We start from the raw sequence: 12,304 nt of genomic DNA on the forward strand, positions 1-12,304 counted from the left end.
AGGGGTCAAGGATCACACTTAGGTATTTAAACCACAACAAGTGTACCCACTCTGATACCAATTTAAAGTTCAAATATGTGTATAAAACACCCTCGAACGTTTAGACCCCCAAATACAAAATAACCAATTCAACCTTTATGACAAACAACTAGTTTGCGGAAAATGAACATAAGCTATAAACAGAATTGGAAATCAATCTAAGCCAATTATAAACCACATCCACAGCAGAAAATAAAAGGCAAAGATAAAGGGAAGAGAGATGCAAACACAAGGACAACACACAATGTGTTATCGAAGAGGAAACCGAAGCCCTCGGCGTAAAACCTCTCTGCCGCCCTCCAAGCGGTCAATAATCCACTAGAAAATGAAGTTGGGATACATGAACAGTAATAAACCCTCCAAGCCTAATCTACCCGATGTACCTAAGCCCTCCAAGCTTCTTGCTCCAACGAGGTTGCGCCAAACCTTTTTCTTTTCTAGCTTATCGGATTCTGCTATAATCCATAGCATCTGCCATCCTTGGCATCTTCCAATGCTTCCCAAAGCTCCAAAAATACTCAACACTCTAAATGGGTGTGGGTAGCTTTTGGATAGAAATCTCCTCTCAATAGGTATGACAATGAGAGAGGGAATGAGAAGAGACTACAAAGATTTTCTCTAAGAATGAGTAGCTCTCTCTAATTGGGTGGGTGTTTTAAAGAAACCTCTCTTAGGGTTTTTCTTTATGAATAGCCACACATATTTTGTGGGAATGAGGGGTATTTATACTGGTGTGAGAATGGAATGCGAAGAGTCAGTTTTTCCAAAAACAGGGCTGGCTGGCGACTTGACCTCGCGACTTGATTGAGTCGCGAGTTCAAGCCGCGAGCTAACTTAATGGCCAGTCTGGATTTTTGTCTTGTAATGCTCCAAGTGGCATGACTGTTCAACTTCCCTGCATACTCTACGCGTGTGCAACTTTTGGCGGCTTGCAAGCCGCGAGCCTCCTGCGAGATCAAGCCGTGAGTCCCTGCTTCACTACACAGTCTTGAGCATTTCTTCACACTCTCTCACACACTACCCTTACATGATTCCCACCTAAATACAAGGTTTCTAAGTGCTGTATTACAAGAAAATTTGTCATGGAATAAAGCCAACACATGGTTGATTAAATTCAACCTTACAAGTTTCTCATGATGTGAGATACCAAATGTTGGAATATGTGAAGGAGTTTGAGTTGAAGAAAAAAGCTGAGAAATAACGTCAAGAAGAAATGTTTAGTGTGCCTTCCACAAATAGTGATATGCAAGAAGATGAAGATGTTCAAGAAGTATATAGTAGTGGGTTGCCTAAAAAACCTGTTTTAGGTAAAAGAAAGGGTACAAATCCGGTGGATAATTACTTTGCTCCAAGAACTACTCCAGGAGCTCAACCTGGTCTTAAAAGTGTGTTCCAAAGTAAAGAAAGGGTGAGGCAAGCTGATATGGCTATTGCAAGGTTTCTGTATGACAATTGCATTCCTTTTAATGTAGTGAATTCAGTGTACTACCAAAAGATGATTGATGCCGTAGTTGCTGCTGGTCCTGGCTACAAAGGTCCATCTTATCATGTTGTACGAGTCCCTTTGTTGATGGATCAAAAGAAAGAGGTTCAGTTGTTGGTTGAGTCACAACGTAGGCATTGGGCAGAAGTTGGATGTACACTTATGGCTGATGGTTGGACAGATATTAGACATAGGTCATTGATTAATTTCTTTGTTTATTGTCCTAGGGGAATGGTATTTGTAAAATTAGTTGATGCCTCAAATATTGTGAAGAGTACTAGAAACTTATTTAAACTGTTTGATGAAGTTGTTACATGGGTTGGTCCAAAAAACATAGTTCACATGATTACTGATAATGCTTCCAATTATGTATCTGCTAGTAAATTGTTGTGTGAAAAGTATAAAACTATTAGTTGGTCTCCTTGTGCAACACATTGCCTAAATCTTGTGTTGCAGGATATGGGAGACATGCCTCATGTGGAGAGACTTAAAAAACGTGCATCCAAAGTTACAGTTTTTATTTATAATCATGTGGCTTTGATTGCTTGGTTGAGGAAGAGACCTGGTTGGACAGATATTGTACGTGTAGGAGCAACAAAATTTGCTACTACTTTCCTTTCATTTGGAAGTCTTCATGTGCATAAGCATGACTTGCAAGCCTTAGTGACTAGCAAGTTCTTTGTAGAAAATAGATTAGCAAGAGAGTCAAAGGCAAAAGAAGTAGTTTCTATCATTTTAGATAATTCTTTTTGGGATGATATTAATGTTCTTGTCAAGATTTCATCGCCACTCATTCATTTGTTACGGATTGTTGATTCTAATCAAAGGCCTGCAATGGGATATGTGTATGAGGGCATGCATAGAGCACGGTTGGGAATCAAGAAGATCTTCCGAATGAAGAAGCACTTGTACAAGCCATCCACCTCAATTATAAAAAACCGTTGGGACAAACATTTGCGTAAAGATCTTCATGCTGCTGCATATTGGTTAAATCCCGCTTTTCAATATGATGAGGAGAATTTTTGTCAGAAACCAATAGTACATATGGCTGTTTTGGACTACATTGGGACAAAATATGATGGTGACAAAGAAAAGGTAATTAAGGAAACCCAATATTTTCGAGACCGTATTGGGAGCTTTGATAGAGATCTTGCATTGTCAACAAGCACAACCACTCATTCAGGTGAGAAGTAATTAGTTTACTTTAATACTATATGTTTATTAAAGGATATAGTGCTGCATTCAAGTAATTAGTGTTGCATTCAAGTAAAGGATATAGTGCTGCATTCAAGTAAAGTAGTTGGGAATTTAATTACTTTAATACTATATGTTGAGAATCTAGTCTTGGACTATATGTTTATGTTGATTAATATTAGATTATGTTGTGTTATGAAAATTAGATGAATGGTGGAAGTTGTGGGGTGCTGATGCTCCAAACTTACAAAAATTGGCAATTAGAATCGTTAGCCAAACTTCCGCCTCTTCTGGATGTGAGCGTTGTTGGAGTTTATTTGACCAAATACATTCTAAGAGGAGAAATAGATTGGAGCATTAAAGGCTCAATGATCTTGTGTTTGTTCATCATAACTTGCGATTGAAACATAGATAACTAAATGCTATATCTTGTCATTATATTAATTTTTAAAAAGTCATTTATATAATGTAATTGTTAGTTACTAATTATGTTCAAATTCCAATAATGAGCATGACATTTTATGATGCAGGCTTTACAACAAAAAGTTTAATTTTGATCCCATTGATTATGCAAGTATCGACAAAACTGATTTTTGGGTATTTGTGGAAGAGGAAGACCCATATCTTAATTATGAAGAGTTGGAGAATGCAATTTATGAAGAGGGTGCATATCTAGCAAGTGCAGCGCCTTCTTCTAATATTGAAGGTTAGTTTATATGTAAAAAAAATATAATAACCTATATTGATTTTTCTTTTATTTTTTTAAGCTTGTGTAAAACATTATAATGATTTTTCTTTTTATTTTGTTCAAACTTGTGTGTAGAATCTATAGATGATAGCAGTGAGGTTGAAGGAATTGATTTGGGAACATTTGGACAACCTGTTGGCCCTCCTCTTGGATTTCCAGGGAATGATGATGAGCATGATAACTATCATGACATTGATGATTTATGATCATAATAATTCTGTTTGAACTTTGAAGTTATATTTTGTATTTTAGAGATAATTTCTATGTCTTTTTGTAAGAAGGTTGGAAAACATTTCTATGTATTTTGTTTGTGTACTGTAACATTTTAGAGATAATTTCTATTTTAGAGATAATTTCTATATATTTTATATTTTGTATTATGTTTGTGTACTGTAACTTGGAAAACATTATTATGAGAAACAAGGTTGTACACAATGTGTAGTTGTATTATGAGAATTTTTCTTGGTTGATTTCCTATGGTGTTTGGCTAAGAATTTCGTGTCCTGTGTTATGTTTGCAATGAGGTTTTAATTGAATTTTTCTAGGTTCATGGGGGCTGTTTTTGGTTATATATTCAGTGAGTTTTGCTGGGATTTTGGTTGTGAATTTTTCTGGGTTCATGGGGGTTGTTTTTGGTGATATATTCAGTGGGTTTTGCTGGGATTTTGGTTGTGAATTTTTCTGGGATCATGGGGGCTGTTTTTGGTGATTGGTTGTGAATTTTTCTGGGTTCATGGGGGCTGTTTTTGGTGATATATTCAGTGAGTTTTGCTGGGATTTTGGTTGTGAAATTTCCTAGGACTGGTTGGGTTTTGCAGAGGGATTCGGTTGGTTTTTTTGGGCTTTTTAAGGGTGTTTCATGAGGGTTCTTATGGTTAGTTTTGTAGTTGTTTTTCTATTTCAAAATGTATTATGAGAATTTTTCTTGGTGTAGTTAATTATGGAAATATCAGTTGCGAAATTTATGTTGTAAATGCTGCTTTACTATTTAGTGAAAGTTTCAACAATCATTAACAAAAGACTCTGCACAGATACCTGGAAGTGGCTTTAAGTTTTCTAAATAAAAGTTCTTATACTTGTGGTTGTAGGTTTTTATTATTAAAAGGTTTTTTTTTTTTTTAATATTTCCTTTCTACAATTTTAAACTTTAAGTTAAGCATTGTTTACACTGTTGGCAAACTGCAGCCTATTAAAACTCTGAACTCCCACTTATATTTTTAAGTGCTGTCTGAGGATTGCATTTTTCAAGAATAATGATTTCTCTCTTTTCTTAATTTATTTTCTCACATACTTGTAAATGCAGGCTTGACAAAATTATAACAATGTTCATTTGGATTGCACAACACAACTGAAATATAGGGGAATGTGAACAACATTTTCATTCTCTAAATGAATTAGACTATTCTAGTTAATTTTTATTTATTAATTAATTTAATGTTTTTATATATATTTACAATAATTATTAAATTAATTATGACGTCATCACGGTTCGACCCCAGTTCGACCTCAAAACCCTTGAACCTCTCCCTTTTACGGTTCAATGAACGGTTCGGGTCTGAAAACCTTGGTTTTAACAAGAAGATGTAAAAATGTCTTGTGCTCAAGCTAAATTTAAATTAAAAAATATATATATATATATATGTTATGCTGAAAATGGGCTATAGGATTCTGAGGGCTACATTCCAATTTTCTTTATAGAATGGAAGAATTGCATGGTTATTGTTCTCTAGATTAACTTATGGGGCTCTATTGTGGTTTTCTTTTTAAATTTTTACTAACATAGCTAATTTATTTTTTATTTTTAACTGGTTGTATCAACTGTTAGTTGAATTATTTGTCGCCGAGATGTATAGGGCTATGGAATTATGTAACATTGTAAACATTGATGAAAGAAAGAGAGGGTTTATGAGCCCTAACCCTGTAAGTCCACACGTGTAGAGTAAATTGTTTAACACTTATAGCACAAACCCATTTTTGACACATTGGTCCTAGTATCTAGGGATGGCCATGGGTAGGGTATGGATAGGGTATACCCATATCAGACCCGAAAAGTTTACCTATGCATACCCGATTATCAATACCCATTAATATTTATACCCGAATCTTATCCGAATATATTATCTATGGATATCCATACCCTACCCGAAACCCATTTAATTTTATTTATTTTTAATTCAAAACATTTTAACATAAAAACTAACCAATCTTAAAAAAGAAAAAACTAATCAATAAAAAAATTTTATTGATTAGTTTGTATCTGCTTCTTTCTTCTTCTTCTTCTTCTTTTTTTTTTTTTTTTTTTTTTTTTTTTTTTTTTTTTGAGATAGAGGTAGAAATTTTATTAGATAAAAAATAAAATAAAGAAGCAACATTTTCCTCTGCCTCTTCAGTTGTTTGTCAAGCAAATGGCAACTCCTAAAATAAATTTTACAAAATCAAGGTCAATGTAACAGTAATGAAAGTCACTTTCAGGCTTTTCAATGTAAAATATTTCCACTGGATGAAGCCTCCCTGGAACTTTCATAAGTGGTGCATCAAAATAACTCTGAAAATTTTTACCCTCAAGGGTAGCACTCATTACAACTAGCTTCAGATTAGGTCTATTTGTCAAAATAACTCTAAAAATCTTCAGTTGTTTGTCAAGCAAATGCCAACTCCTAAAATAAATCACAAAATACTACTATTTCCATGGTAGTGAAGATCAGCATGTAACATTGTATTCCCATCATGAACTCTAACAGTGCAGGACCTATCAAAACAAACATAAATAATATTAAAACATGTTATTTATGAAGCAGCACGGAGGCAAAAATAAGCACAGTAAGAATCTTTGTTGGCATCCTTTAAGACCACAGAGAGGCATAGGAGCTTAATGCTTGTTGTACAACATGTTAAATAAGATTGATCCACTTGGGGGACAATGCAGAACTATGTTTAAAATATAATTTTATATGTAACTTTAGTTCTTCAACACAGTTGATTACAATAAATTACATTTGTTAAAATTGATAGAGTCAAGCTTTAACAGAGAAAAGAAAATTAGCACAATTACGCTTGAGTTGCAATAATTGCCCCAGATTCTTCTTCTAGTGATTGGGCAGAATTATTTTAGGCGAGATTTTATGCTTAGCTAGACAAGCATCTGGTCTGGTCTTTTTAAATCATTTAAAGGTGTAGCTTATTTTTAAATCCTAATCAAATTAAAGAAAAAAGCACTTCATAGTGTCCAATTTAAAGAAGTTTATTGAAAAAAGAAATAGAAAAGTTTACGAAATTTTCCACTGGCAATTGTAGCTCATCGTAATAATATGAGGCAAACCTAACACTTCCTATCATTGCTTGTCTTATTCTGTACATAATCAGGTATTTGATTTTTTAATCAAATGCCGAAACCATCAAAAACTTTAGCTTTTGAATGAACTCTAACATACATCTCCAATATTCATCTATTGCCCCAATTCATAAGTTTGGCCGAATATTTAATGGCAATATCAACAATATAAAGTAGTTAAACATGGGGTAAAATTGAATCCTAACACAACTATATCAATAGGACAACAAAATGGAATTCTTACTATTTAGATGAGCTAAAAAAAAAAATTGAATCCTAACATCGATCTATCTATATTCAAGTGGTAGTTCAAATCTCCATACCAAACTTGTCACAAATAAACTGCCATTCACGTGCTACACTGCCCTCGCAATCAGTTACCTCTAGCTAAACACTATCTAGCTACTTTTTCATGATGGGAACACGGATCAAGTTTTCCCTAGAAGCAGCTTACAAGGATGAAAGAAGAACCTGGCCTAGAACTGAACACATCAGGTGTGCAGAAGCAAGAGCTTGGATTATACTTAATCTCTTAGACAAGGACAGACTATTCAAGCTGTCAAAGGAGGAAATTGAGACCATTTGCTGTTGGACTGAAGGTATCTACTGTACATGCTGTACAGGCTAAGTTTATTAGCATCTTTGCAGTACTACTGTAACTTTGAAGTTCTATTTGGATTCTGTATGTAAATTTCCTTGCTTGATAATTTTCTTTTACAGGGTATTCAGGATCAGACATGAAAAACCTAGTGAAGGATGCTTCTATTGGTCCACTCAGAGAGGCTCTTAGACAAGGCATAGTGAAGGATGCTTCTATGGGTCCACTCAGGATGCTTCTATAATATTCAACCCCAAAAAGTTTACCATTATGGCATTCCACTCAGACTTTCATTACTAGAAAGAGCTCTTAAAAAAAAAAAGCAGCAGAGAATACACAAACACACACAGTGATACAACACAATAAACACATAAATAGAAAATTCACAATACCTAAATATTGTTTCATATTCACACACACAAACACAAATCATTTCATGAAAATCTTACAATTACGCCTCTCTCTACTTAGAATATCATTCTAACTCTACCTAAACTAAAGTACCAGTTTTGAAACATAGACCAAAATCAAGGATAATAATACCTATCCATTAGTCTGAAAGCTCCATGGCATGACTTTCCTCTAGTTCATCTTCTTCATAATCATCAGGAATGTTTTGAATGGTAGCATCTTTTAGTACACTTTTAAGTTCGCTTCATAACCAATTCTGCCCACACATCAATGCTTCTAAGGTATCATGATGAAGATGGCTACGATGTGGACTCAACAATCTCCCACAAGTGCTAAAAGCCGACTTTGAGGCAATTGTTGTCATAGGAATAGCCAAAATATCCCTTGCAATGTGCTGCAAGGTAGGATACTTACTAGCATTACACTTCCACCAACCCAAAACATCAAATTGTTCAGTTCTAGGTGCCACTTTCTCACTAGTATAAAGTTCAAACTCCGATATAATATCCCTACTCATTTGGCCTATGTTAGTAGTCGCATTACTAACAAACAAATCATAGTCCCTCATTGTATCATCATGTTCATGTGTAGCACTTGATGTAGATGTAGAAGATGAAGTTTGAGAATAAATGACTCCTCTATCAATGTTTTCTAAGTCATACTCCGCAAACAACTCAAAAAGAAGATTCTTAACCTTGTCAATTTCTTCGTTAGCCTTACTGCCATACATTTTATTAAAATAAAAGGTCAATAACATCAATTTATATCTTGGATCTAAAACAATAGCCAAACTCATGATATCATGAACGTCACTCCAATATTTATCAAACTTAGCTAACATCTTTGCTGCTATTTTCTTAACCAACTCATCTTCACTTGAAAGCCATTGATTTAATTCCAACTTCAACCGAAAGACTGAAGGAAAATAATGATTAGCTGTAGGGTAGGCAGTACCAGAAAGCAACTCAGTAACTTTATGAAAGTAACCCAACTTCTCACAAACAATTTGTGCTACCTCCCAATCCCTATTAGTTGGAGCAAACTGATACTGAGGCTCACAACACAGTAAACGTGGAAAAACATCTTTATAAATCAAGGCAGTTGAAAGCATCAAATATGTAGAGTTCCAACAAGTCCTACAATCAAGTACTAATTCCTTAGTACTTGCAATATGTGATTGGCGAGATATTTTTTCAAAAATTTCTGTTCTTTTTGGTGATTGTGTCCAAAAATATATACTACTTCGAACCTTTTCAATACCATCACCAATTACATTCAAACCCTCTTGAACAACCAAATTCAGAATATGTGCTGCACAACGCACATGCAACAATTTTCCACCTAAAATAAGTGAACTAGCTTAAAGCTTATCCGAAACAAGTTTCATCATGCCATCATCATTGCTAGCATTATCTACAGTTATGGCAAATAACTTCAAATCAATGTTCCTATCAGAAATACACTCCAAAAGGATTTTAGAAAGAAAATACTTATCATGTGGAGATGGCATACGAATAAACCTAAAAAAAAATAAACATAAATATGATTAACTAAAGAAAGCAGAAAGTTAATAAGCTTGCCTAAGAATCTAAAAACTAGTACAACAAAATGACTCGAAAAAAAATACTTTATAACTCGGCTTTCCAAAGTCCAAGAGTCACTTATATAATGCGCTGTGATTACCATGAATGACCTCTTACTGTTGTTTGCAGTCCACAAGTCCATTGTGATTGCAACTTTACTTGCATTCTTGTCAATTTATACCATAGTCTTCTACTTCTTTTCATTATAAATGTTTTTGATACCTCACTTCAATGTGTTTCGTCCTACTATCTTAAAATTTGACCGAAGACCACCAACAAAATCCCGAAACCCAACATGATCAACAATTGCAAGAGGGTACTCATGCAAAATGACCATTCGCGCAAGGTCCCTCCTCGAAGCCTTCTGATCCTCTTCATTTAAAACACTAGGGCTTGAGATCCCTTTACTTCTTGCCTTATTGTGTTGTTTGACAAGAACTTGCTTCCTAATATCTGTTCCTTCCCTCGAAGGACTTGCTTCCTTCGGAGCACTTGGACAACTTTTTGCTATGTGCAGTTTTAAATGAGTCGTCCCTGATGTACTTGCTCCAGCCATAAGTCTTCCACAGTAGTTGCATTGGGCCTTAACTTTCCCATCAAATATTCTTCTTCTTAAAATGATTCCATACGCCTAAAGTTTTTCTTCTTTTAGTGCCTTTTTGTTGTGGATTCTCAACCGGAATGGACTCAACTTCCTCTCCAAACAACGATTGTGATTCTGATGTCGTGCTAGTTGGGGGCCTTGGGGTTGGCGCTGAGGCAGAGGATGTGGTAGACATGTAGACAACTGCAAAGAGAGAGAGAAAGATTAGTTAAATATACATGGGTCCTTCAATCATTTCATTGTTAAATATACTATGAATGTAAGGTTAATTTGTGGTTTATCAAAAACTGCACAATAGCATTAAAGTGGTCTAATTTGATTTCTTTTCAAATGTGTACAGAGTACAGACTATTAGTGTTTAAAGAAAGGTTCAGCCATTAAACAAGAAATTGAGAACACCTTAATGCAATCAAAAACCAAGTCTTACATGCTCCATTTGTGAAAAAACTTGGACAGATTCACTCCTCTCTATAAATAGACATATCCCCATATAGAATCAAACACCTTAATGCAATCAAAAACCAAATCTAACACATACCTAGTTGATAAAATTCAATCAAAAACCAAATTTGACACATACCCAACTGAATTCAAACTCTAAAATCAAAATCTAACACACACCCAGACGATAAATTCAACAAGACAACACAAGTAAACAACATGCAAAGAACAAAAAACTCACCAGTTGACAAATTCAGTCTAGAAAAGGAAACAAAAGCTAATTATCAACAGAATCCTCCCAAAACATCAAACCCAGATACCCACAGAAAAGAATTTTCTTTTGAAGCCAAACTAGCAAAAGAGGGAAAAAGAATGAGTCATTTACCTGAGAAAAGAAAGTGGTAGGAAGACCCAGTTGATTCGCATAGAACAAGGAACGAGAATCAAGCAAAAAATCGATGCCAAAACCAATAACTGTGGGTATATGCAAGAGACAGAACCTTCCAAAAACGTCAAACCCAGAAACCAATAGAGCAGAAGCGGTGAGGAGAGACAGAGAGAAAGAGTGACGGTGAGGAGAGGCAGAGACTGGAGAGCTCTGAAGGAGAGAGAGTGACGGTGAGGACTGAGGAGAGGTAGAAAGAGTGTGAGACTGAGTGACGGTGAGAAAGGTTTAGGGTTTTTCTTTTATCTTTTTTTTTTTTTTTTTTTTTACGGGTCGGATTTGGATAATATCCATACCCTACCCGAACAGTTCGGGTAATATCCATACCCTACCCAGTTAAGCTCTACCCATTAAGAACCGGGTATTACTCGAAACATTTGGATCGGGTAGGGTTGGATATCCATTACTCAATGGGTATGGCCATCCCTACTAGTATCATAGGCGACCAAAGGGTAGCCTCCTAGTTACTAGATCAACATGCTACAATAATTCCATAAACACTTAGCAAAGATATGGCAAACAAATAAAGTAGCCCTATATTCGGATTTGATAATACCATTACTTTGACTACTAATGTTTCTACAAAACAATCTAATAAGAGTGGGGGAAGGGACCGCTTTTAAGACTACTAAGGTCTTTCTTTCCTCCTTTTATTAGAGTTTAGGTCTTTCCCTCTTCTCTTCCACGTGTGTATCAAATGATAGAATTTATGTGTAAACTATGAAAGGAACAAATGCATAAGGTCATCTAAAATTTAAAGTGTGTTTGACATCAGTTTTTAACTTTTATATACAATTTTTTTAAGAGAGATGTTACGTCCATAATATTTTTATAATATTTTCACAACAAATCACAAGTGGTTAGTGTTATTGGTTCAAATTTGAATCTAACACTAAGATTACTTTTTTGCCCTAACAATAATAACCAGTAACAACCTATCACTTAAAATTTGTTGTAAAAATGTTGTGAAAATGTTATGGACATATCATTTATCTTTTTTAAAACTTTGCTTTTTCCCATTTTTTCTCACTTTTTTCAAGATATAAATATATTTTAGCATAGTTTCAGCAAAAAAATTTCAAGAAAAAGTTAGATAAACTGTTCACAAAATGACATTTAATATGTAGCATACATAGTTAAGAAATAGGAATTCATTTACACAATTTATTATTTTTATTATTTTTTTAAGAAAGAATTCATATACACAATTTCAATTTGATGTCCGGTGATTGTCACATGATACGCTTCGTAGATTCCAAACTTCTACTTTTTGTGTGGGATTGGAATTCAATGCCAACGTACTCCAAACTTACTAGACAACTAAACAATGAATTATTGATCAAGAATAAGGTTGGTAGTATTTTCCAAGCTTTCTTTTCAAGCTACGTGCATGATTTATTCTTGCAAATTTTGATGCAAAATATAAT

General features: G+C 34.6%; 2 protein-coding genes across 2 annotated transcripts; one reads left to right on the plus strand and one right to left on the minus strand.

The window, feature by feature from the left end:
* Positions 1–1,252: 1,252 nt before the first annotated feature.
* LOC115990077 lies at positions 1,253–3,670 on the plus strand. The gene is made up of 4 exons (XM_031113939.1): positions 1,253–2,705; positions 2,923–2,984; positions 3,263–3,422; positions 3,540–3,670. Exons 1-4 carry the CDS (start codon positions 1,253–1,255, stop codon positions 3,668–3,670), a joined length of 1,806 nt encoding a protein of 601 aa, XP_030969799.1.
* Positions 3,671–8,048: 4,378 nt separating this feature from the next.
* LOC115990078 (zinc finger BED domain-containing protein RICESLEEPER 2-like) lies at positions 8,049–9,943 on the minus strand. The gene is made up of 4 exons (XM_031113940.1): positions 9,651–9,943; positions 9,197–9,324; positions 9,054–9,115; positions 8,049–8,852 (listed from the first exon to the last, which is right to left on the minus strand). The coding sequence occupies exons 1-4, from the start codon at positions 9,941–9,943 to the stop codon at positions 8,049–8,051; spliced, it is 1,287 nt and encodes a 428-aa protein (XP_030969800.1).
* Between the last annotated feature and the right edge of the window lie 2,361 nt (positions 9,944–12,304).

This window comes from Quercus lobata, chromosome 5 (assembly GCF_001633185.2).
Source record: "Quercus lobata isolate SW786 chromosome 5, ValleyOak3.0 Primary Assembly, whole genome shotgun sequence".
NCBI lineage: Eukaryota > Viridiplantae > Streptophyta > Magnoliopsida > Fagales > Fagaceae > Quercus > Quercus lobata.

Coding starts and splice junctions, on each gene's coding strand:
- LOC115990077 (XM_031113939.1), top strand. CDS start 1,253: ATGTTTAGTGTGCCTTCCACAAATAGTGATATGCAAGAAGATGAAGAT. Junction 2,706..2,922: donor AAGCACAACCACTCATTCAG/GTGAGAAGTAAT, acceptor TATGAAAATTAG/ATGAATGGTGGAAGTTGTGG. Junction 3,423..3,539: donor GCCTTCTTCTAATATTGAAG/GTTAGTTTATAT, acceptor ACTTGTGTGTAG/AATCTATAGATGATAGCAGT.
- LOC115990078 (XM_031113940.1), bottom strand. CDS start 9,943: ATGGCTGGAGCAAGTACATCAGGGACGACTCATTTAAAACTGCACATA. Junction 9,116..9,196: donor TAATGCTAGCAATGATGATG/GCATGATGAAAC, acceptor TGCGTTGTGCAG/CACATATTCTGAATTTGGTT. Junction 8,853..9,053: donor TTGGTGATGGTATTGAAAAG/GTTCGAAGTAGT, acceptor TGTGAGCCTCAG/TATCAGTTTGCTCCAACTAA.